The sequence below is a fragment of the Myotis yumanensis genome, unplaced genomic scaffold (assembly GCF_028538775.1).
Source record: "Myotis yumanensis isolate MYYU_CA2020_CCGP unplaced genomic scaffold, mMyoYum1.0.hap1 SCAF_2, whole genome shotgun sequence".
NCBI classification, from domain to species: domain Eukaryota; kingdom Metazoa; phylum Chordata; class Mammalia; order Chiroptera; family Vespertilionidae; genus Myotis; species Myotis yumanensis.
Window position 1 is genome coordinate 161,860,975 of NW_027223753.1, and position 24,925 is coordinate 161,885,899.

At 55.4% G+C, this 24,925-nt stretch overlaps 1 protein-coding gene across 1 annotated transcript in view; it reads right to left on the reverse strand.

Moving 5' to 3' along the window:
* Positions 1 to 773: 773 nt before the first annotated feature.
* ITGB5 (integrin subunit beta 5) overlaps positions 774 to 24,925 on the reverse strand; it is a 108,366-nt gene continuing 84,214 nt past the window's right edge. The window contains exons 11-15 of the mRNA XM_070406395.1: positions 11,738 to 11,960; positions 7,082 to 7,185; positions 3,406 to 3,525; positions 1,998 to 2,164; positions 774 to 1,315 (exon numbers count right to left, since the gene is read on the reverse strand). Of these exons, the coding sequence (XP_070262496.1) occupies positions 1,220 to 1,315; positions 1,998 to 2,164; positions 3,406 to 3,525; positions 7,082 to 7,185; positions 11,738 to 11,960 (710 nt within the window). The 3' untranslated portion in view covers positions 774 to 1,219. The remainder of the gene's footprint in view (positions 1,316 to 1,997; positions 2,165 to 3,405; positions 3,526 to 7,081; positions 7,186 to 11,737; positions 11,961 to 24,925) is intronic.

The following is a 24,925-nucleotide window of genomic DNA, read 5'->3' on the forward strand; positions in this document are numbered from 1 at the left end:
CCCATCTGTTTCCTCTTCTACAAATAGGGGATTGGATCAAACAACTTGTGGGGCTCCCTCCATCTCAGATACGGGGACCTAAGGGGACTTCAGGGCCCTGAGGAAGGAAAAAATGCTGAAATGGGTCTTTTGCTTTGGGCCTGGTCGGGACGTAGGTGTTTGGTGGGGAAGGCACTGACATAATATTCTGGAGAACGACGTGTAAGAAGAGATTTTTGTCTGGAAACCACATCCTGACCCCTTCTTCAATCTATTTCTGGCCTCAGTATCTGGAAACGGGGGAGGGAAGTCAGAGGGGAGGGTTTTCACGTTTTCTAGCCTACACTCTTAATTTTTAAGCAAAATCTGGGAGGGTCAAAGAGCACCTGCTCAGCCCTCCTGGGGCACCCTGGCGGCACCTGAGCCCCCACCCTGGCTGCTGTGTTTGAAGAGGCCAGTCTGGAGCGCTGTGCTGGCCTGTGAGGCCCCGGAGGGAAGTGTGTGGCCATCTCGGTCCCCACTGAGGCGCCATTCAAGGCCACTTCGGAAAGGGACACGCACACACGTCGTAGAGAGCAGCAGGCAAACACAAAACATTTTGGTTTTAATCTTTACTTTCAATCCCAAGCAATCTCTTTCCTTTTCGTTACAAAAGTACTAAACAAACACGGACAGAAGAGGGAAGCTGACATTTGCCAACGCTGTGCCTTCAGCAGGCGTCTCCATAATTCCATCACCAACACCCATGTGCATAGACGTCAGGCAGACAATTCTCAGGAATCACCACTACACCATAAATGCACGACCTTTTTATTTCATATAAAAATGATCAACACGCAAAAAGCCAGACCATCCGTCGCTGTGACGCACTCCGACACTCCCAGGAGCCTTCTGCTCCGGCCAGACTGGAGCCCGGCCCTCCTGGGAGGGAGGCGCAGCCCAGCATCTCGGCAGCCCATGGACAGGACAAGCGGGATGTGGCGGGGAAGGCCAAGAGCGCCAAGCTCCCCTGCTCCTTCCCAGGCACGGAGGGTGGCGCCTGGCATGGCTCTGGCCCAGCAGCCTGTGGCACGGCGGGCTGGGAGCCTGCCTGCGCCGGCAATGGGCTCCTCTCCCAGGCTCACCGCTCAGTCTCTGCTTGTCTATCGTGGGAGCCGTGATCGAGTCCAGCAGCTGCCCAAAGCGTGTCAGTCTCTGACTTCACCAGACGCCCCTCCAGCCCTCGAAGGAGAAGGAGCCGTCAGTCCACGGCGCCGTTGTAGGATCTGTTGAATTTGTTGAAGGTGAAATCCACGGCGTGTGTGGAGATGGGCTTTCTGTACAGAGGGTTCGAAGCCTGCGGAACATGGAAGGCAGGAGGACACGTGTTAGTCCGAGGAGGACACGCATCTGTGGCTGCCACCGCACTAGTCGATGTGTTCCCATCCACTCCATCCACACTCGGGGCTGGAGGCCCTTCCCTGGCCGGTCACCCAGGAGGGCGGCAGGCAGAGCACACAGGCGGAGAGTCTGCTGTGCAGGGACCAGCTGCCTCTGACTCGCCTGCCCCGGGCACGTCCCTCCCTTCTGAGCTCTCACTTTCCACCTCTGCAGTGAGGGTTGGGAGCTGGTCTCTGAAGTTCCTTCCACTTGAACAGAAACTAACTGGGGATTCAGGCGAGGAACTCCCTTACTCGGCTCGGTCCTTCGGGAATGTGCGGTTTGCTTGTGGAGACAAGGCTTATGCAGATGGATCCTGAAATACAGACCTGGGTCTGTCGTCTCCCTAAGACCCTCCAGACTCTTTCTGGGGAGGCCCTGCGAGCACCTCTGCCCCCCGAGTCTCCCCACTTGGTGCGGGGCCCTCTGTGCTCCTGGGCCACGCACTTCTCTCCGTCCAGAGGTGGGCGCACGCCTTTCGGGTTCTGTTCTTTGTTTTGAATGCCCAAGATGCTAGTGGGCCTTTACCACTTGCTTGAACTCAACCAGACCCCTAAACTTGGCATTTTTTTCCTACTTCCCACTTCCCAACGGCTTACCATTTCATAGCGGGCCCTGGATCGCTCGCTCTGGAACTTTGCAAACTCTCTGCGGTCGTGGATGGTGACAAGCAGCTTCCAGATGCCCAGGAGCACGAACCCAATCAGGAGGATACTGCCGACCACGATCAGGAGGATGGTGGTGACGTTGGGGGCCGTTCCACACTCTGGGTGGGACCAGGAGTTCCGGTGAGCACAGGCACCACCATGGTGCGCTCCTCCTGCCTCGGCCTCAGGGGATCTGAGTGAAAGGTACCTGTCTCTCCCTCACCTCTCCCTCTTCCTCTTAAGAGCCTCGCGCTGCCCTGGCAGACGTGGGTGGGCAGGCAGGTTTCTTCCATGCATATTCGGTGAAAGAGGGGCCACACAGCAAGTCTAGGTGAGAACCCTGGGGGCTGCTCCACTTCCTCCCATGTGCCCTGTACACGGCTGCTTCCCCCAGCTAGCAGCACCCCGCTCCAGCCTGGCCCAGGCCCCGTGCAGGACGCTGGGCCCCGCCTCCGCTTTCTGTAAATGGTTTCAGGGGCAGCCTGGGCAGGCAGGAGGTTTCGTGAGCCACTTCCACGAGGGCTGGGCTGGGCCGGGGCCAGCCAACATTTGTAAGCCCTTAGTGTGGTGCCCTCTGGAGCAGATGTGCTTATTTTCAAAGAACCGCAAAGACAGCGCTTGGAAGCAGCCTCGTTCTCACAGGCACGCATCTGGGCTGCCACCACGCTAGCCGGGAAGGCGCATCGTGTGGTGTGGCCCAGTTTGGACAAACAGTTTGCAATGCTGTGAATTAAAGAGAGCACATCTTTTCCTGCTCCCTCCACGCCCCCAGAGAAGAACAAAAGGGGTCACACTAGGAACCCTAATTGCTCCAAGGCAAGAGGCCACGGCCCCCTGGCACCAGGCACTCTGTTTGGATTAAAGCTGAGCCTCCTCAGTGGCCCCGAGGCCCAGCAGCCCACAGGAATGTTTAACCCAGCCTCCCTCTGCCCTCAGACTCAGCGCTGGGCGGTGCGGCGGCCCGGCCAGGGCTGAGCCTACCCAGATGCTCCCGGCACAGCGCTGGCCTGCTCAGCCCTCATCGTCCAGAGATACCTGCGAGCTCTCTGCAGAGCCCAGGAGTCCCCACCACAGACGCTCAGCCCTGCAGGTTAAGTGTGTTCCGGGCTTCCTCTCCCCTCCGAGACGGGACACTTCCCCTACCCTCCAACGCCCATGCCCTCCAAGCTGCGCCCCAGCAATGGGTCCCAGATATGCAACCATCTTCCTTCTAAACTCTAGGAGGCAGGCAGGTGTGGCCTCGGAGTCCGATCTTTACAAGGATTGTCGGCCTCCTCTCTCTCGAGGTTGGAAAGGGCGGAGAGGAGTGACGGGCGGCATGCTCAGAGCAGGGGTGGTCTCCGGACCAGCCCTCACCCACCTGGCTCCCTGAGGACCGTCAGGTTGGACTTCCCGCTGGGCAGCTCTGCGTAGGTGAACAGCATGACACAATCCTTGGCAGTTTTGTAGAAGCAAAGCACGGCTTCCTGGTCATCTTTCCCTGCAAGAAAGCCAGGTGGGAACGTCCTGAGTGTCTCTGAGCAACCCAGAACGACCGACCACCCGACCGACCGGGGAGGAGCCTACCACCTCGCAGGAGACGGGGGCGCAGAGGAGCTTAAAGGGAGGCTGGGCCTTTAAAAGCGAACTCAGCCGATCCCCAAGCAGTCAGCGTCCCCCAACTTCCTAGAGGGATGAGGGCTGCACGAACTATACTGACTGACTCAGCGCGTGCCCATCCCACGCCAGCAGACACCATTGAACCCCACTGGTGATGAGGATTGGGGATTGCAATTATCCCCCACAAATGAGGAATTCCCAGTAAGTGCGGGTCATACTCGTGTGCTAAGGCCCTTTAAAAAACAAACAAACAAAAAAAACACAAAACAAGCTCAGGTTTCTCCCATCAAGAATGCAGGCCCAGGCGCTGAGTTTCGTTTGCTTTGGGGACATGAATGCCCTCAGATGCAAGGGACCCACCCCTGTGGAAAACAAGAGGATCTTCAACCTCCAAAGGGTTTGCTGGGGTGAAGGGCAATGGGAGGGGGCATGGATGCTGGGGCGGGACTGGCCCCTGGAATTGGCTGTGGACGTTAAAGGGACAGAGAAAAAGAGCCCTCTGGTGCCCTGGAGGCCCGAGTGAGAGTTCACTGCGGTCCACAGGCTGAGCGCTGGCTCGAGGCCAAGCCTCAGAAGCTCTCTCTTGGGATGTAAAGCCCGAAAGACCACAAGGTGATGAGGACGTTGGGAGAAAGACTGGTACCCACAGTGCTGCCTGCACCCCAAGCAGAGCCTGGACGCTGACTGGCCTCCCTCCTCTGTGGTAACAAGCCCCTTCCTCAAGCTGCCTCAGTCCTCCCTGTGCCCGCGGTCTCCCAAGGTTAAGGGTCACAGTCCCCATCGGGCATGACCTGCATCCCCGGGCTTTCTCGGAAGGGAAGGGAAGGGAAGGCGTGAGGCTGTGCCTGGGAGGGAAAGGGACTGTGGTGTGAGTTAGTGGGGGGAGAGTGCCAGGAAGGGGTGGTCAGCCTGAATGACGGTGCAGGCTCCTGTTACGTGAAATACTCTTTGGCTCTGGCCTTTGTAACCCTGCTGAACAAAGGACTTTCAACCTGGAACAGATACAGTAGTGTGGTTTTCAGACACAGAGGCCTGGACCTTTCCCCTCCGCCCCCAGTCATCGCCTGGTCTGCGTGACTATGAGTGAGTGAGTGTGTGCGTGTGTGTGTGTATATGGAAAAAGCCAGGGAGGAGGACGGGGCAGCGTAACGAGTGGGTTCAAACAGAAACCAGCTCTGTGAAGCGACCGCTGCATCTCCCAGGGCAGACCAGGAGGCAACTATGGAGGGTCGGTGCACTGCGCCACGGGAACCAGTTCGTGGCCGGCGGTGGGCACCGTCTCATCTTTCTAACTGCGTGCGTCTAGTTAGGGGGCAACTCCCCCAGATCTGCAGGCAGAACCTGCTGTTCGGCCTTAAGTTTCAAGACGGAAATAGGGGCAGGAAAATGGGCATGAAAGATGGGACTCTAAGCTCCCACTGCCCCGGGTGTCGCACAAGCCCTGGCATACAGTCGGTGCTCAGTGAATGCTGGCTGCATACATGACTCAACATACTCAGGAGCCATGATCTGGCCAGAGGCGTCAGTCAGGGTGGGAGAGGCAGGAGCAGGAAGTCCACAAAGAAGGCCAGGCAGGGCCAGGCCGACAGGCAGCTGGGCTGGGAGTCTGCGGCAGCTGAGGTCACATAGCGGGCAAGGCTGCCGGCCAGGGGGCCTCAGATGCAGGGTCTCTTCTGAGGTGCACAGCCTTTCCCCACCTTTTAACCATTTTTAAAGTGTACAGCTCAGTCGTTTCATAATGTTCACAACGTGTGTGACCTGCCCACTATCTAATTTCAGGATGTTTCTGTCACTCAGGAGAGAAAGCCCATACGTGTGGACAGGCAGGCCCAATCCCTGTCCTCCCCAGTCCCTGGCAGCTACTAGCCTACTCCCAGTCGCTCTGCTTTTGTCTATTTGGGGCCTGTCATATAACTGGAATCCTATAACCTCCGTCCTTTGCTGCCTGGCTTTGCATAATATTTTCAAGGTTCACCCATGCTGCAGCACGTACTGACACTTCATTCCTTTTTATGGAGGAATAATATTCATTATATAAATGCACCACATTTTACTTTCCATTCTCTAGTTCATGTACATTTGGGTTGTTTCCAGTTTCTGACTGCCGTGGATAATGCTGCTGTGAACACTCAGGCACAAGATTTTGTGTTAACCTCTGTTTTCAATTCTCTTGTGTATATGCCTGGAAGCAGAGTTGATAGATCGTATGGTGACTCTGTTTAATTTGGGGGGAAACTGCTAAATTGTTTCCAAAGTGGCTGCATCGTTTGTATTCCCGCCAGCAGTGCAGTAGGGTTCCAACACAGGGTCACCGCGACTGGGTGTAGTAAACAGAATGTTCCGGAACTGTTCCAAACACAATTCCATGCTTACAGGGCTGACATGTGCTTTGCATCTCTTACCCTTAGAACTCAGCCTGGATGGCGATGGCTGTACTAGAAGAGATATGGATGCAGCCCCAAGAGGGTAAGAGGCAAACACCTGTGTCCCTCTGTCTGAGCCTCCCGTGGGCTCCCAGTCAGCAATGGACTCGCAGCCGTTTGTCCAGAGGTAAAGGCAGAGGGGTGGAGGGAAGGTGTCCAACTGGAGTGGCCAGAGGGAGAAGAGCCTTAAAACGTGAGCTGCCGGGCAAGGCAACAGGACACGGAATGGGCAAGAGGCGCAGAGACGACAGAAGAGCCAGGGCATCTCTCAATTCTGGTTCAGTCGGACCGATGAGAGCTCTGCCCCCTCTGCCTGCAGCATCTGAGAGCTGCGCTGGGCAGAGGCCAATGGGGCAGAGACTGTTCCCCAAGAGCAGATTTCGTTTCCTAGGCACACAGCTGACTCCATTTCCCAGCCGCCCTTGCAGGTAAATGGGGATGGACGTTATGTGCACCACTTCCAGGCCCAGCCCGTATGCACCTCCCACGTGACCGTTCACTCTGCCTTTCCCCCTTGGCCAGCTACACGAAGAGGCGTCTGAGGACCACGAGGAGGGAGGAACCTGGGCACGGAGAGGGCCTGCATTCCTGAATGACCACAGGGAAGGCTTGTCACCAGGAGCACCTCCTCCGGCCTTTCAGCGAGTGATAAACTGACTTAGGTTTTGTTAAGTTGTCGAGGTTCGAGGTTTGTTTGTTAGAGCAGCTAACATTACTTATTCCGGTGCACTACCTTCTCAGGAGGCCTGGGGGGAGACTGGGTTCCAGTGATGGGACAGACTTATGAACAGGGAGGTCTTCTACTCTAGAGAGTCTGGACCCTAGACCCCAGCTCGGGTTCCCCACGTCCTCTTGGGGAGCAGTAGTCATGCCAAGGACACTGAGGCCATGCTTCCTAACTCAGGGCTGAAACCACCCTCCTCCCTGGCAAGCAGCCGTGGAGATCATCCCACAGGGGAGAAGGTCTCTGTGAGTCTGTGAGACCCAAGAGGGGGCAGCTGCCCATCCACTCACCGATGGCGTCCACCCATGTGATCACCTCATCCTTGCACAGGTTTTGGCAGGTCTGGTTGTCAGCTGGGCTCCCTGAGTGAAGCAACAAGCACTCGACACAATCTCTTTGGAAAAGAGGCAATACACGAGGGTGTTAGATGCTGGGTAGTGGCTCCACACAGGTAATGAGCTCCCAACAAGGCCAGCCCAGCCCTCTTGCGCCCGAAGGCCTGAATTCCTGCCTGTCTTCCGGTGTTTGGCTTCAGGGGATGTTCTGCTCTGCCCCTCTCGTGTGTGTGTGTGTGTGTGTGTGTGTGTGTGTGTGTGTGCGTGTGTGTGTGTGAGAGAGAGATGCTGGGACAGGGAAGCCCCAGGGTCCTTGGAGGAACCAATTGGAGTGCAGAGCCCCGTCTAGACATGTCCAGCTGTAGGCTAGAGACCTTTCAGATTCTGATAAAGACCTGACTGAGGAGTCTGCTCCAGCAAGAAGTCCTGGCCGAGTAGCTCAGTTGGTTAGAGCCTGGTCCTGATAGGCCACAGTTGTGGGTTCGATCCCCAGTCAGGGCACATAACAAGGAGCAGCCAATGAATGCATGCATAAGGAGAACAACAAATTGAGGTCTTTCTTTCTCTCTCAAATCAATAAAAACATTTTTTTTTTAGTTTCCAAATGATAAAAACCTGTGACCCCAGCCTTGAGGAGGGGTCCTCACACACCCTGGCCAGTGCTTGATGACTCCATGTTGCCCAACTCCCAGGATGCCCCCCACCCCCTGGTCACCGCCTGGGGCAGGGCTCTCAACCTTTCTGCACATTAGACTCCCCAGGGGGGCTCTAAAGACAAGCACCCCTGCCTGGGTGACCCCCCCCCACCCCCACCCCATGGAGTCACATCTCTGGGGCAGGGCCCGGGCCTCTGGGATTCGGATGAACAGTGAGGGCTAGAACCACTGTCCTGGAAACCCTCAGGCCCTCGCCCCTTCCCTCCCAACGGAGCTCGCCTGGCAGGCTCCCTACAGCCCTGCTGTCCACGCACCTGTTAGCTGAGCTACACTCAACTCTGATAGAGGCCACAGGGGGCAGCCCCCCAGGGAACCCACATTTCAACAGGGCCTTCTGGAGAAAATGGGTGAGAAGCCCCTCTCCTCCCACCGCAGGCCGACAGTTTAAATCAGATATTGTGTGAAATGCTTAATTAAAATGGTCAATTAATAACTCATATTTATACTTTCCACAGTCAAAACCCAACTCCAGAAATTCCCCTTCCACCTTCAGTTCCATGAGGGAGAACAGGACTGAGGATGCCCGGCCAGGGAGCTAGGGTCTGACTTAGGGCCTGGGAATGGGGCGCACACACGGGACAGGACGGTGAGAACTCCACCCCGGGAGGAGTGGGCTGAGCAAAACAACCAGGCGACCGAGCTTTCAGGGACTCCGTGAAGCAAGGAGGTGAGGCCCCCCAAACAGGGGCTCCCTCAGGAAACGAGGCAGGACTGGAGGGCTCCGCCGGGCACCAACGTGCAGGGTGGCCTCACAGAGCCGCAGCCACACTGGGCCCTGCCCTGCCTCCCCACAGGCTGCGGGGACCCGAGGGCTGTGCATCTGGAAAGTCTCCAGCAAATCGGAGGATGTACAACCACCGGGCATCGCCCTTATCATCGTCCGCCTTTAAAATCCTCGAGATTGCCGAAACCGGTTTGGCTCAGTGGATGGAGCGTCGGCCTGCGGACTGGAGGGTCCCGGGTTCGATTCCGGTCAGGGGCATGTACCTGGGTTGCGGGCACCTCCCCAGTGGGAGATGTGCAGGAGGCAGCTGGTCGATGTTTCTCTCTCATCGATGTTTCTAACTCTCTATCTCTCTCCCTTTCTCTCTGTGAAAAATCAATAAAATATAAAAAAAATAAATAAATAAAATAAAATAAAATAAAATCCTCGAGATTAAGAGCCAGTGCCTGCATTTCCAGGGCAGACACTGGGGACTGGGACACAGACCTGGAAGGGAGCTCGAGAGCCTTCCCTCCCCACTCCCCCTAGTTTATAGATGAGGCTGTGAGGCCAGAGAGAAGCCAGGGCAGCTGGGTCCAGACAACCCTCCTCAAGTCCCGACTCCACTTTCTGCTCATTAAGGAGGCAAGCGAGTAGATCATGAAGAGAAAGTGGGTAAGATTCTCTCACGAGGGTTCTCACAGCTCAAGAGTTCAACTATCCCAGATTGGGCATAACCTCCCCCCCCCCGCCCCCGCCCCCGCTCCCCCCATCCTCCCTCCAGCCTGGGCTGACTTCATGGAAACATTAGGGAGTTACAAACAGGCTGGTGACATTCCCATTTCCCCCGAGGCAAGCGCTCCAGAGCCAGGCATGGGAGACTGGCTGCCTTCCAGAAAGGCGCGGTTCCTGCTCTGCTCATTCGCGCTGACCCAGCTCCCCGCCCCCACTCCAGCCTCGGGGTTAGCACCGGGAAAAGAAGGGAGCTGCTTCGGCCTGGGCCTCGGCCTGGGCTGGGACTCACTGCCCCTTCCCCGCATCCCCTGCGGTCACTAAGCTGCAGGGCAGCTTCCAGGACACATTCCCTCATTCTCCACGCAGACATGTCAGTCTAACCTCTGTGGCTCCTGTACTGGGTTGACACTTGGCGTGTATGGTAGTCACATATTAAAGTAACTGGTCTGTTAGACAAGTTGCTGAGGGAGACTTTGCACAGCATCTGTTCATGGAGATCGGCTGAGGCTGAGTGTGAACTCACCCAAGGTGAAGGGTGTGTGCTTAGTTCTAGAAAGTGGAGGTGGGCTGCTCTGAAACCCTGGGGGTGGGGTGGGGGGAAGGGCATCGGCATTCATGCGATGCTCTCAGCAGAGCAGCAAGTAGAAAAGCAAGCTGACATAATCCCTATCAAGGGGACTTCCTTTTTTTTCTTTTTAAGTTGCAACTATGCCATGAAAGAGAGAGAAGGCCCATGGGGCCCAGAGACGAGTCAGAAGGCTCCCTTACGGCATCTCCTTGCTCTCCTCGCGCCTTCGGTATTGCGTAATGGGTAATCAATGATCAAGTGTGTGTCTTCTAGGACATGAGTGCTTCGAACATTTAGAGCGAGGGTTGTTTCCCCTTGGGATTCTGTAACTGACCCAAGCCGACCGCACAGTGCCTTGCTGCTCCCGAGAAGGAAGAAGTGGGCTTCGTCTACTTCTATTAGATTCCACGTGCACATCAAAGATGCTATTTTAGCTCATGTTGTCCTAGCGTGGCCCCGCCCCGCCATGTGCCCCAAGGATTGGGAACATACACTCAAAGGGTTTTCTGTTGGTGGGGTTGGTGGGGGCACAGCCCTCCGACACAAAGTGTGCATCATGGCTACGAGTCCACGCCCCGGTGGCCACTGCTTTTCGGGCTCCAGATCCAGGACCCTGCTCTCGGCCTGGGGTGTTCCCCTTGAATTGCTGTAGTTTTTCCACTCTTAGCAGGTCTAACGTGGGCCTGTTTTCTTCCTCCCTTCCTCTCCCCAGCTCCCCACCAGTTACACAGAAATAAAAGCTGGCCCCGTTGATCTTGTCTCTCGCTCCGCAGCCAGCTCCCAGTGACCCACGCCTGGACTGTTGGTGGCAAGTGTCCAACCAGGGGTCCTGCCACCCAGAACGTGGCTGCGCGCGGACTACCAGCAGTCAGGGCAGGCTCGGGGAGCGTGAACTCATTTCATTATCAGCCTGAGCCAGACGTTTGGGGGGGAAATCTGCCAAAAGAAAATTGCACACGTGCGTTCCCCAGAAATGCCGTCTGTGCTATTATTTGTTTCGGACTCTCTGTGCCTCGGCTCCGCACTCTGCTGGCCCCTTAGCACGGTGATGACACAGCTCTTTCTCCAGTAAAATGCAAGAGGAGCCGCCACTCCTGCTTTCCTGGCGGCGGAACTCCTTGGTTGTTCGAACGCTCTCTCACTGGCAGTGTGCAGGGCAGAGCGTGGGAGGTCAGCCCGGGAATGTGACCCGCGGCCCCGTCAGGGAAGGCCCGGTGCCCGGGCTGCACAATCTGCGCATTCATCAGCCGCACGGAGCCAGCGTGCCGTTATCTGCACACAAGGAGCAGCCGATGCAGCCGCCACGGCAGTCCGTGTTGGCGTGCCTGATCGAGGCCGGCGCCCTCCTACCCCCTGTGCCTCCGACTGTGTTTGTTTCAAGCAGCATCTCCCACGCTGTGCCCTGTGAAACACTGTTTGGGGGAGGTTAATCTGGGGGAGGGAGTCACGTGCATTTCAAGGCAAGATGCACACGGGTCCCCCTCCCGGGATGCTCAGAGCACTCTAAGGGCCCTGAGATGTTATTCTGGCATCAACACCAGTTTAATTGCACTTAACTCAGGAAACTTGTCATTTCTAAATGTGTTTAGCCAATAGAATAGCAGTCTTGGTTTTTTCCGGTTTTGTTATTTTCTTACAAAATCCCCACGGAACCAGAATCTCCAAGATGCTATTTTAGCTCATGTTAGTAAGAGTTTTGCTCCCCAGCAAGGCTGGGAGGGCAGAGCTGGGGCGGGGGGGGGGGGGGGGTGCGGTTGGGGGGAGAAAGTCGGGGAGGTGAGAGGCTGGCTGCCCGAGGGCTGACTGGCTAGGACACAGGCCTGGTCTGGGGGCGGGGGGGGGGGGGGGGGGTGCGGGGGGAGGAAGTAGGGCTGTAGGGGGGCAATTACCTCTTGGTGCTGCAAGCATCTGGGCAGGTCGGGCACTTCTCACATGTCTCCCCAAAGGCCCCGGGCTCTGTGCACTGGCACTGCCCACAGACGCAGTGCCCGCGGTCGCTGCAGATCTGGCCCTTCTTGCCCCGGCACGTGCTGATGTCTGTGGAGCAGTTACAGTTGTCCCCGATGTAACCTGCGTGGCACTTGCATTCTCCACAGTGACATTCGCCGTGTCCTAAAAGGGCACACACAACACATCATCACCTGCCTGCACCAACCACCCAGCACCACCGCGAGCCAGGCAGGCTCTGGGGGTCCAACAGGACGCGGCCCTGTGCCCTCCGAGTCTGTCTGGATGGGCAGAGAGGGTAGGGCAGCTGTGTGGTGGCTGGGGCTGGGCCTGTGCTCCAAGTTGGTCCAGAACTTGGCCACGTCATGCCATTGGGCAGGACCCAGAGAGCTTCCGGCCTCCGCTGTTGTGACTTGGTCCCCAAATATGCCCACATCCCGAGAACAGGACCTCATATACAGAGACCGCAGAGCAACTGGGTGACGGGTTTTGAGATGGGGTTCTCCTGGGGTACCCGTGGGCCCTAAGTGCCACCACGAGGGTCCATGTCATGGGAAGGCTAAGGGGGATGAGCCAACAGAAGCTGGACGTGTGCTGCTGCCTGTGAAGGAGGAGGAGGAGGAGGCAGTGGCCTAGGAATGCAAGGAACGCAGCGCAGGAGGATGGAAAGGGCGGGAGAACAGAGGCTCCCGAGACCCTCCTCCAGAGCCTCTGGGGGGAGTGCTGACACCCTGACTTCAGCGCAGTGACAATGACTGCAGACTCTGCCCTCCAGAACCGAGAGGATAAGTTTGTGTTGTTCTAAGTCACTAGGTGTGTGGGGATTTGGTACCGCTCAGTAGGAACCTAACACAGTTGCCACCCCCGGTCTGGGTGAGACGCTGAGTTCTTGCTCTGGCTGTGCACCCGCGGCCCAGAGCGGGCGACTGAGGGGCAGTCCGAGGGCAGCGGTGGCTGACACTGAACAGTGCTCACTACATATGCATCGGGCTTCATACCATAAACTCCACTGAATCTTACACCCTCTTCCCCCCGGGCGAGGGATCGCCACACTCCTCACTTCCCAAGTGATGAAACCGAGACACAGAAAGAGAGCAGCTCGGTGCAGGTCACACAGCTGGCGGCCCGCAAGCCAGGACGCCAACCAGGGAGTCTGGTCCCAGGCCCAAGGTCTGACTCCAGGACCTACTGCCTCTCAGGAGAAAGGGGACGGAGCAGGCCCGAACCAGGATGAGAGCCAGCGGAGGGCGCCCTGCTCCCCTCTGCAGGAGGGACCCCTTCCCAAGCCTGCAGGAGGGGGGCGGGCATCCCTCAGGTTCTGCGCCTGGTGTGGGCAGGGAAATGCCCAGCTCAAAGGATCGAATGTGTGAGTGTGTGTGTACCCGGCACGTGTGTGAGGGTAAGCATGTACACTAGGCATGCGTGTGAGTGTATGTATGACAGAGTAAGTATGTGCACCGGGCATGTGTACGAGTGTGTGCACCAGGCATGTATAAGCAGGGGGTGTGCACACGTGATGGGCGGTGAAAAGCATGGAGAGTGCCACCTGCCAGCCGCCCGAAGACTGACAGTGAGTGGATTCTCATTTCTCTACACCAGCAGACGCCGAAAGCAGCGCTATAAATGGGACCTGTATTTTAAAACTCTTCCTAACACGATCGTTGCAGCATATATACTTCCTGATGCCATTGTGCTAAGGCAGTATTATAGGATGAAGAGTGTATTTGCTGAGCACTCCCTTACACACGGGCAGGAGACTGGAGAGGCGGGATGGGCATCAGATGGGGGGGGGGGTGGGGGCTGCATTTCCCTCCCACACCCGGCTCAGTCTCACAGCACCTTCTGTGAGACCACCAGGGAGCGCGACCCACAATCCAGGTCAGGACCGCACCTCAGGGAGGCTCTGCACCACCACCTCGTTCCTGCCCCTGCCTCTCTGTCAGCTCTGCAGTGCCAGGCGCTGCAGGTGGTGGGAGGCCATCTGGAGCAGCCAGGCCTCCAACCCTCCCAGGCCAACAGCCTCTCCGCTAGCTCAGCCGGTGCTCAGAGCCACAGAGAGACTGTGTGGGGCCAGAGCACCCTCCCACCGCACGGCAATGCTGAGGCACAGGGCAGCCTCCCACATGGGTGGGGAAGCCAGGCAGGGCCGGGGGAGGCTGTGCAGTGCAGGTTAAGTGCCGAGAAGCCGGTGTGTGGTGGGTGCTGGTGTGCGGTGTGTGCAGGGTGAGCCACAGGCGAGAGCAGCACCCTGCTGGGGCTGTGGAGGACGGGGAGAGTGGGTGCACAGCTCATCCTGGGAGGGGGCTGCGGTCCCTCCTCTCCGCCAGTCTATGAACAGCACCGGTGTAAGCCATGGCCGGCAGGACACCACTCCACACAGGAAGTCTTCCCAAATGAAACAGCTCCAAGCTGCAATCGCAAAATTCCCTCACTCTCTGGCCTCAGGGACCACACTGGTCAAGAGCCTGTTTTAAATCAACATGGCTCACTGTCGGGGGTCATCCTGCCCCCCCAACATTCTATTATGAAAATTTCCAAACCAGCAGCCAAGTGAAAGAACTGTACAGTGAACATCCAGCTACTCACCGCCCACACTCCACCATCAGTACGTTACCTGCTCCTGTAGCCACCTCTGTCGAACCCTCGATCCATCAGCCATCAACCCATATTTTAAAAAATGCATTTCAAAGTGAGCTACAGGTGCCAGTGCACGCCGGGGGTAGGTCTGTAATACTAGTATAGCTCGGGCACTCTCCAATGCCCGGTGCATCACACCATCCCACAGAGCAAAAGCGCACAAAGTGAAAGGCAGGTGGGTGCAGAACCTACGAGCAGCCAAGACGGCCTAGGCCGGAGGGGCTGCTCTGCTTGAGGCGGTGAGTGTTGTTTTCTTCCTGCTCGAACTGTTCTGGCAGCCATTTAAAATTACCCAGCCATGACCTGACACAGCATTCCGAAGTGTGGGAGATTTGGAGAGGAAGTAGTACATTATCTCTGGAAGAGTGGGTTTTGGTTGAAGCGAGTGTGTGCTGATGGGAGCAGCTGCTCCCCGTGGGGACTGGGCCTCCAGCTGAAACTGGTGGCAATCCAGGCAGAGGTGCCCACTGCTCTGTACTGCCCACCAGACGCTGAGCGGCAGGTAAACCCAGCTGCTTTGGGTACAGCAGGTACCGTGCAGGCCGAGAGCCCCCAAACCCAGTCCACAGCCAGGGCAGGTGAGCGTGCCCCAGCAGAGTCGGGAGTAATTTTCCATTACGGGTTGAAGTAGAGTCGGGAGTCACGGGCGGGGCAGAGTGGGAGCTGACGATGCGCGGAGTGGCCGGGGAGAGGGACAGGACTCACCACAGAGACGTGAGCTCTTCCTGAGAGCGCCCACGACACCTGAGCACAGCGCAGACGCGGTAAGAAAGAACCGTGTGCAGAGAACCTGGAGAGCAGACGCAGCACGCAGCCAGTGGGGTGCGCAAGTGGGAGTCACTGAGGGACATCAGAAAGTCCTCAGCCACGTGGCCTCGGGATTCCAATATTTGCCGTTTCCAAAGCACAGTCCCGGCAAGCCAACACTAGGAAAGAAACCCCGGCGCCATGCTTGGTGAAATGGCCGAAGCCACCGGAATGCTCGTCCTCAGTGACGCCCTGGATAGCTCGGGTTTAGCATGTCAGGCAGTTCACTGCCTTTCAAAGACGCCACCGTGTCCTCCTTCACGCCTACGGCAGGCAGTCCTGTCGCATTAAGGGGTGCTTTTCCAGGGAGCCTGGGCTGGGCCTCAGAATCCCCCTCAACATTGTACTCCAAGCAGGTTCTACCAACTCCTGGGAAAAACACACAAGAGGCAAGCCCTGGCCATCTTGGCTTAAAGCTTGAGAGTCTCCTTTAGAAAGCATGACCCATATAGGGTGTCAAAAACTAGGTAGGTCTGGTCACCTTTTATCCTAATGTAATGGTCTCAGGTCTTGCAGTTGGGCCTCACCCGGCCTTTCCCTCAACCAGCATGCGCAGAGACTTCCCACATCTCCTGGTGAGCCTTTGGTCTCTCCTAACACCGTAGGAACACATGACATTACAATGACGAGGGTCATTTGGCCCTGTCCCAGAGACCAATTCCCTGTCAATCACTGAATGGGGGATGGGGCACATGATCACAGAGGGCCTAACAACACACAGAGGGCCTAAGCAATGCCCGTACATGACAACAAAGCTCATTTAGAATGCTGCCCCCAACACCATGGCCGAGTGAGCCGAATGTAACGGTGCCTTTTTAATATTGTGCAGACACAAAAATATTTTCATTGCACATAGATAGGGATATTGAGAGGCACGTGAAAGTACTTAGTGAGCTGTGAATTGCTCCATGTGCAAGTTATTAGTAGTACTACCTTTGTTAGGATGATTGACAGCTAAATGGACAGGAAGTTGTAAATGTGTCTGTTAATGCAGAATTTCAGTGCCACAGAATTCAACAGCTTTCCTTCAGCACAACAGTGCTTGTGTGGGCCGGAGGCCAGGACGCAGCCCCTTGCCTTCTTTCATAAAATAGAAAGGCAGCTACTCAGAGGAAGAGGAACTCTTGACGTAGGCTGGGAAGGAGCTGCTGGCAGGAAGGAGCGGGACCAGTGCCTGGAAGCCAAAGGGGACATGAGAGGAAGCCGAGCACCAGGCTCTGTAGAGGTCAGGGAGGGCAAGACCTACGGCAGCTGCTGGCCTCGTCCTCAGTGGGGATGTGAGGGCGGAATTCAGCGGGTGGAGGGGTGAGGAGGAGACAGCAGGCAACTCCACAGTAACCTGGTTGTGCAGGGGAAGGAAGCGAGGAGGAGGAGGGAGAGCAGGGGACACTGAAGGTGGGATATATCTGAGCATTCTTCTGATTAAAGAAAAAGACTGAGAAGAGAGATGGTTTGGGGGGCGGAAATGAGAAAATCGAGTGGCAAACTCCAGAAATTACGGCAAAGAGATGCAGTAGGAGAAAGGGGGGGATGAGTGGAGGGGGGAGGCTGTGGCAGAGGGAGATGCTCCAGTCCTCAGTGCCAGCAGTAGAGTTCAAGGTCATGGCGATCGGCTGCATGAAGGCCACGGGGCTGGGCTGGAACCAAGTTCAAGCCTGTCCCCCACCATTCGCAATGCACACTGGGCAAGTCGCTAAACCTGAGTGATGATGTTTCCTCATCTGTCAGTGAGGACGGTGCCTTCCTCACGGGAATATTGTTAGAAGTACGGGCACTATTGCACGTGAAGGCCCTCACCCAGGATCGGGCACATGAGGGCGCCCAGGAAGTGGTAGCTGGAACTTCGGGACTGCCATTGGGGCTGAGCAATCCAGGGGCTGGGAGACCAAGGTGGTGGGCAGCTCGCCACGGGGAAATGCAGTGGACAGTGGGACCTGGGGGAGAGGGGCGAGTGTGAGGTGGAATGTACGGGTCAGGGATGGGGAAAGGTGGAGGACCATGTAGTGGGAGGGCACAACCTCAAAGGAGGAGGGGCCTTCAAGGGGGTGAAGCAAAGATCTGAAGAGAACATCGAGAAACAAAGCAGGGGTGGGAGGGAGGAGGCCAGTTCCCCCAAACCACCCCCCAGCAATGCTCCTGGGGACCATCAGTTCCAGGAAAAAGCGGGGGTGGGGCTCCTGCAGAGGCTGGGAATGAAAAGGAACCTGTCATGTGAAAGGTGGTGAAGAACAACGCCGGGATTCAAGGACACACTTAGAAAACGGGGCAGTAGGCGCAGCAGTTAACGCAGGACTTCTGGGAGCAGAGTGCCCAGGCTGGCCAGCTGGATCTGCTGTTTACCAGCAGGGGAGAATGCTTAACCCCCTGGATCTTGGTTTTTTTCATTTTTAAAATGGGATGAATAAAATGCCCCCCCTGGTCGGGTTGTTGTGTGAGTGAAGCCACTCAATCTGTATAGAGCACTTGGTGTTGTCACCATCAACATCACCATCATCACCATCATCACCATCATCACCACCACCATCATCATCATCATCATCATCATCGTTGTTATAATGGGAGCGAGGGGAGGGAGGCTTGGAGAGGACCTTGGAGGACTGGAGGGGAAGCGCTTTCTGGGAGCTCAGATCAAAGCCTTTCGGGTCAAAGCTCCCATAGGTTCCCTACTCCACACCCAGCCGGAGGGGGAGAACACCTGGGGCCCCAGAGCCTGGGAGGAGGCTGACACAGCAGGGTGCCCCAGGCCCTGCTTGGGGAGCTCCGGGAGGTGTGCCAGAGGATGGGGAGGGGAGATGGGCGGTGGGGGGGGGGGGGGGGGATGCACAGTGCAGCCAGTGAGGGAGGGGACGAACCTCCCCTCAGCAGGAAGGGACAGCTAGATGCCTGAGGCAGGGCTATGTGACCAGTGAGGTCCATCTCTCTCTCCATAGCTGGTCCAAAAATAGTTCCCATGCAGCTCTGGAATGCACTGTGGCTCCCTCAGGGGCAGCTTCCGTCCTGCCCCCTCCCCTCCGGGCTGGCAGTGTGGGGAGGTGGGGAGGGGAGGACTAGCAGTTCCTGAGGACGGAAGGAAGGAATTCCTTTCTCCTTTCTCATGTTCCTGTATCCCTCTCCCTCTCCCTCTGACCCAGGGTATGCAATCACTTCCTCTCTTTCATTGCTTCCTCTCAGTTTCTGCCTCCCTCATGTATCCGGCTCTCCTCACAGCCTGGGGTGGGGACGTGGGGGGGCGGGGTTGTGGGGGCTCTGTCTGCTTCACTCACAGCCCTCTGTGGGCCCAGTCTCCCCCACCTCTCAGTCCCTGTGTAAACAGGAAGCCGTGAGAGAAAATAAAAGAAGGGGTGTGTCTGGAAAGCCTTGGCTCATTTGGGATATTTCCCTGTCACCGGGAGTCAGACCTGTCTGCGCTCTGCACACTCTGGGTGAGACCTGGGCCCAGCTCCCAGCAGCCAGCTCTCTAACAACCTCCCCAACAACTCAGAGCTGCATGTGCTTCCGGTCGAGGGGTCTGTGGGACCCAGGGGCCCGGAGAATCTCCGGAGCCAGGGCAGCTGGGAGCGGCCCCCACAGCCGGGCCCTCTCCAGCATCGGAGGGTGTTTGGAGCCCCTCTCGGAGCCTGTGGACACACCGCTGAGAGCAGCCTCACGGTCACTGACATCCTGGCTCCCACACACATCTCCATGGAGAACCAAAGCCAGACGCCAGAGCAGGCTGACCTCCTGTGGCCAAACACACCCACAGGCTTGCAAAGGGTAGGGCCTCTCCGACCTACCGACTGGGGCTTCAGCGGAAGGGGAACTCCCTGCTAGGAAGCGCTCTTCCCGGTTCTCATTGACAACAGACCCATTACGTAACAGGCACGTCCCTGCTCGGTCAGGTCGGGTCCCCAAGTCTGGTCCCTTGGCATGTGCCCTCCCCCTGCTTTATCTTTCCCTTCCAGGCACTGGCTTTGGTCCCCCAGAGTGGAAAACGGGGCTTCTTGAGATGCACAGGACGTGTCCCCAGTCCCCTCATACGGATCTTAGTGTGGCTCCCGGAACCTCAGCAGAAACCAAATAAACCTCCAGGGGCAAGAGAGAAGTTGCTCTTGACAAGTGGTGTCCTCACCACAGGCTTCCTTGGCCTGTAAATACCGCGGGGGCTGGCCAAGGACCAGTTACCAGAGAACCTGCCAACCAGGGCCACCTCCTCCCACCGGGCAGCACAGTGCAGCGCCCCTCACGCTACACACCAGCCCTGAACTCACTGCAGAAAGTCTCCTCTGACAGCTCAGTCCTGTCCTTGTCCCTCCGCCTGACACTCCTTGGAGCTGCTCAGTTGGGGACGTCCTTTCTGGAATGGGTGCCACTGCGCTATCTCAGCTACCTCCCAGCTGCTCTGGGCAACAGGCCAGTTTCCTCCCCAATAAAGGAGGGATAGTGCCGTGTCTATTTTACAGGATAGGGGACATCCTCCGTCAAGGTGCCTCAGAGAAATGTGAGGTTTAAGCACTTTACCTGAATTATCTCATTAGTCCTCCCAATAACTCTATGGGGTGGTATAATTATTACCCTAATTTTCCCAGTTATGAAAAATGAGGCACGGAGAGGCCAAGTAATTTATCCAAAGTCACAGAGCAGGAAGGAATTGGGGCTGGGATTTGAACCACAGTTGTGTGGTCCTGGAGCCCATATTTCTAACCACTGTACTTACTGTCTCCCCAGTATAATCCAGTCATGATTAAGTGATAAAAATTAAAACAACTAACAGGATAAATGTTCAAGGTGACCCGGGGTGTGGTATAGTTGAAAATGTACAACAGATCCATCCACAAGGCTGGCTTTTTATCACTCATCAGTAAATCACTCCTGGCCATTTTCTTACCTGTAGTCCCATTTGTTTATTTATTTCTTTTGTTTCCCTTGCCGGAGGAGACATATCAGAAAAAAATATTGCTACAAGAAATATCTGAGATTTTACTGCCTATGTTTTTTTTCTAGGACTTCTATGGTTTCGAGTCTTATATTTCGAGTCTTTAATCCATTTTGAGTTTATTCTTGTAAGAAGGTGGTCTAGGTGAAGGGATTAAGCAAAAGAAACCATCTCCTCCTTCCCCCCTAAAAGCCCTCATAGAGGCACAGAGAGGCCAAGTAATTTATCCAAAGTCACAGAGCAGGTAGGAATAAGGGCTGGAATTTCTATTTCAGACAACAGTGTGGTGATTACCAGAGAGAAAGGGGTGTAGGTGGGGGGAGGTAGAAGAGGGTAAAGGGGGGATAAATGGTGATGGAAGAGACATGACTTGGGTTGATGAACACACAATACAATACACAGATGATGTATTATAGAACTGTACACTTGAAACCTACAGAATTTTATTAACCAATGACACCCCAATAAATTCAATGACAGTTTTTTAAAAAGATTGAAGAGACCTGAACATGTTCCATAGCTGATCAGAAGACTTCGTTAAAAGGGAGAGTGTTTATTTGTTTACTCATTTGCTTCATCTCATTAGCCTACACCAGGGGCCCTCAAACTACGGCCTGCGGGCCACATGCAAATACAAATATTTTATTTGTTCCCGTTTTGTTTTTTTACTTCAAAATAAGATATGTGCAGTGTGCATAGGAATTTGTTCATAGTTTTTTTAAAAACTATAGTCCGGCCCTCCAACGGTCTGAGGGACAGTGAACTGGCCCCCTGTTTAAAAAGTTTGAGGACCCCTGGCCTACACCATACAAAGTAGACGGTGTTTCATTTTTGTTTGTCCCATGCCTAGCATGGCATCAGGCACACAGAATGTGGTTGCTGGTTGCTGGAAGCTATGAACATCATGACAAACCTGATGTATTGGGGCTTAGACATCAAATGCGGGAAATCAGAAAAGGCACAGAAGTATTAATGATGCTTATGAGCTCAAGTGTGACACTTGAGATACTTCAAATTCTTAACCCGTGTCCAAGAAACCCAGAAGCTTCAAGTACCAGGAGGAAAAGAGGATCAAGACTTCTCTTTCCTCTAGGACAGTGGTTCTCAACCTTCCTAATGCTGCGACCCTTTAATACAGTTCCTCATATTGTGATGACCCCCAACCATAAAATTATTTTCATTGCTACTTCATAACTGTAATTTTGCTACTGTTATGAATCGTAATGTAAATATCTGATATGCAAGATGTATTTAGGCAACCCCTGTGAAAGGGTCGTTCGACCCCCAAAGGGGTCGCGACCCACAGGTTGAGAACCGCTGCTCTAGGGGGATGTGGTCACAGTTAGAGTCTTTGCTCCCACTACAGTTCTTGCATATTGTTCAGATATCACAGGGCTCGGGGTGAAAGACTTCAGAGATACGAGCAACGATGCTTCCTTAGTCTCAGGGCCTTGGCTTAGTGTCAACGAACCAGCCCTGACAAGGTCAACTAACAGTGCTTCATAACAGGCAATTCCTTGACAAGCCCCTCAGCCTTTGCCTTCACCTGCTGGGCCACATGTATCTATGCAGCTGAATAGGACCACTACTAAACAAACAAGGCTTTAAGACAAGCTTCCCCAAACCTCAACATTACTTTCTGAGATGACGGCATTGGCTAGAAAGTAGACTCCTCTGTCAAAGGCACTAGTCCTCCCAAAAGTTAGCTTTGCCCTTCTGGTCTTACACCTGATTTCTCAATGCGCCTGCTGGCCTCCAAGTCCCTCTGATTACCACCACAGTTCACACGAGAGCAGCAAGGGAAGGACTTGGTCTCTAGCCCAACTCTACAGATCACAGGGAGATTAAGGTAATGAAGGGAAGATGGAAAAATCCCATGTTCTGTAATGACCTCACCTTTCTGGGTTCAAAGAAGTCTGTAAACAACTGAGTGGGACGAACCATCGTCCTCAGAGGACCCTGAGAATGCTGACTCAGAAAGGGAAACAGAAGGCCTGCGGCCAAAAGAACCAGAGCTACTGCAGACTGACACTGGGTTTGGCTAAACCTGCCCAATCTGCCTGGCAGGCACTTCTGGGGAAATGCCAATCACACCTGAGGAGTCATGAATTCATGTGAGGGTTTCTATTTTCAACCTGGAACACCCTCACACTGTTGTGGTTGGTGAGCAGTTGCCATATTCCACCCTCAGCTGGCCGCCGCTCAGAGCCTGGTGCAGGACCTCCAGGATGGGGCTGGTTTGGAATGTCACATGAGTGGGCCATGCTGATGCCTGGCTGAGGAGTCCGGCCAAGCCATGAGATGGCAGGAAGCAGCCGCCCAGAAGACAGCCCCCAGCTCCCAACCCCCAGCCCCCGAGGGTTAAGGGAGGTGGGCTTTCCTTGGGTCAAGGCTTTGGGCCAACCTCACTGAGGAGTGCTGCCAGCCTGCCAATCCCCTCAGCCACCACCTCCCACGTGGTCAGGTCAGTAACAGCCACATCCATCTCCTGGAAGAGTAAGGACAACTCAATGAGACCATCCTGTCGAGAGTGTTTTATAAATTAAAACAGGCCAACGAAGGTTCATTTAAGGAAAGTGGGGTCAGCATAATCAATAACAAAGCCAGGCACCCACTGAACACTAAGAGCAACACTCGGTACCTTTCATTAAATAATAATCATAGGTCGGGGACCTATGGTCCATGGTCCGTGTGTGTCCTTCAGCCTGGTCCACTGTGTCTGATATATTCTTATGTAACCCAGAGACACACACTTAGGAAAACAGAAACTAAATGTTTCCTAAAATGTTGACCAAAATAAGGAGCACTTATTAGATGAGACTTGGAAAATGTGGGCTAACTGCTTGGCTGGTAGCAGGGACGGCTGAACTCGTAATCCAGATATTTGGGAAGGGTCTCAGCTAATCAACATAAATAAAATTAGGTGGAAGTTAGGTCACAATTACTTGCAAGGCTCTCCTTGTCTTTTTTTTTTTTTTATATTTTAATAATTTTTATTTCTTAAAGTATTACAAAGAGTATTACATATGTCTCCTTTTTTCCCCCCCTTGACATTTCCCCGGCCCCTACCCCCCCCCCCCCCCGCCCCGTGTCTTGTGTCCATTGGTTAATCTTATATGCATGCATATAAGTCCTTCAGTTGGTCTCTTAATCCCCCCCCCCAACCCTCCCCAGGCTTCCCACTGTAGTTTAACATTCTGTTCAATGTTGCTCTGCTTCTGTATCTACCCCTGTTCATCAGTCCATACTGGTCCCCTTTATTTGTCCCAACCTCACTGGAGTAGTCTCAACCTCACCAGGGCCGTCTGAGCCTCACCAGGGCCGTTTCAACCTCACCGGGGCCGTCCCTACCTCACGGGGGCCGTTTCAACCTCACTGGGGTCGTCCCAACCTCACTGGAGTAGTCTCAACCTCACCAGGGCCGTCTGAGCCTCACCAGGGCCGTTTCGACCTGACCGGGGTCGTCCCTACCTCACGGGGGCCGTTTCAACCTCACCGGGGTCGTCCCTACCACACCGGGGCCGTTTCAACCTGACCGGGGTCGTCCCTACCTCACGGGGGCTGTTTCAACCTCACCAGGGTCGTTCCTACCTCACTGGGGCCGTTTCAACCTCACCGGGGCCGTCCCTACCTCACGGGGGCTGTTTCAACCTGACCGGGGTTGTCCCTACCACACCGGGGCCGTTTCGACCTGACCAGGGCTGTCCCTACCTCACTGGGGCCGTTTCAACCTCACCGGGGTCGTCCCTACCACACCGGGGCCGTTTCGACGTGACTGGGGTCGTCCCTACCTCACGGGCGGTGTTTCAACCTCACCGGGGTCGTCCCTACCACACCGGGGCCGTTTCGACCTGACCGGGGTCGTCCCTACCTCACGGGGGCTGTTTCAACCTGACCGGGGTTGTCCCTACCACACCGGGGCCGTTTCGACCTGACCAGGGCTGTCCCTACCTCACGGGGGCCGTTTCAACCTCACCGGGGTCGTCCCTACCACACCGGGGCCGTTTCGACGTGACTGGGGTCGTCCCTACCTCACGGGCGGTGTTTCAACCTCACCGGGGTCGTCCCTACCACACCGGGGCCGTTTCGACCTGACCGGGGTCGTCCCTACCTCACGGGGGCCGTTTCAACCTCACCGGGGTTGTCCCTACCACACCGGGGCCGTTTCAACCTCACCGGGGTTGTCCCTACCACACCGGGGCCGTTTCGACCTGACTGGGGTCGTCCCTACCTCACGGGGGCCGTTTCAACCTCACCGGGGTCGTCCCTACCTCACGGTGGCCGTTTCAACCTGACCGGGGTTGTCCCTACCACACCGGGGCCGTTTCGACCTGTCCTTGTCTTAATCTATAATCAAGAATCTCAAGGAGCTTTAGTCTAGATTCTGGGCCTCAGTTTCCCCAAATGTGAACAGTCAAAGCAGGTACTACACAGTTGACCCACTGTGTGTGATTGCTGGCGTTACAAAAGGCCTGAGATGAACATCATCCCACTATTAGTGCTTGCTCATGATGAATGCGAAATACTATCAAATTAGCCTAAGTTTGTTTCCCAGAAAAGAAAAGGGGTATTAAAATAGATTCTCCTTGTATTATTACATTCGCCTATTGCTGAAGAGCAACACAGTGATGTCGAACAGCATAGCAACCTGGGAAGTATATTCTTTAGCTTGGGGACAGTGGAGTCATTTGATCAAGACTTTTGGGGGTAGTGGTTATGGGCTAGGGCAGCCGTGGGCAAACTACGGCCCATTTGAAATGAATAAAACTAAAAA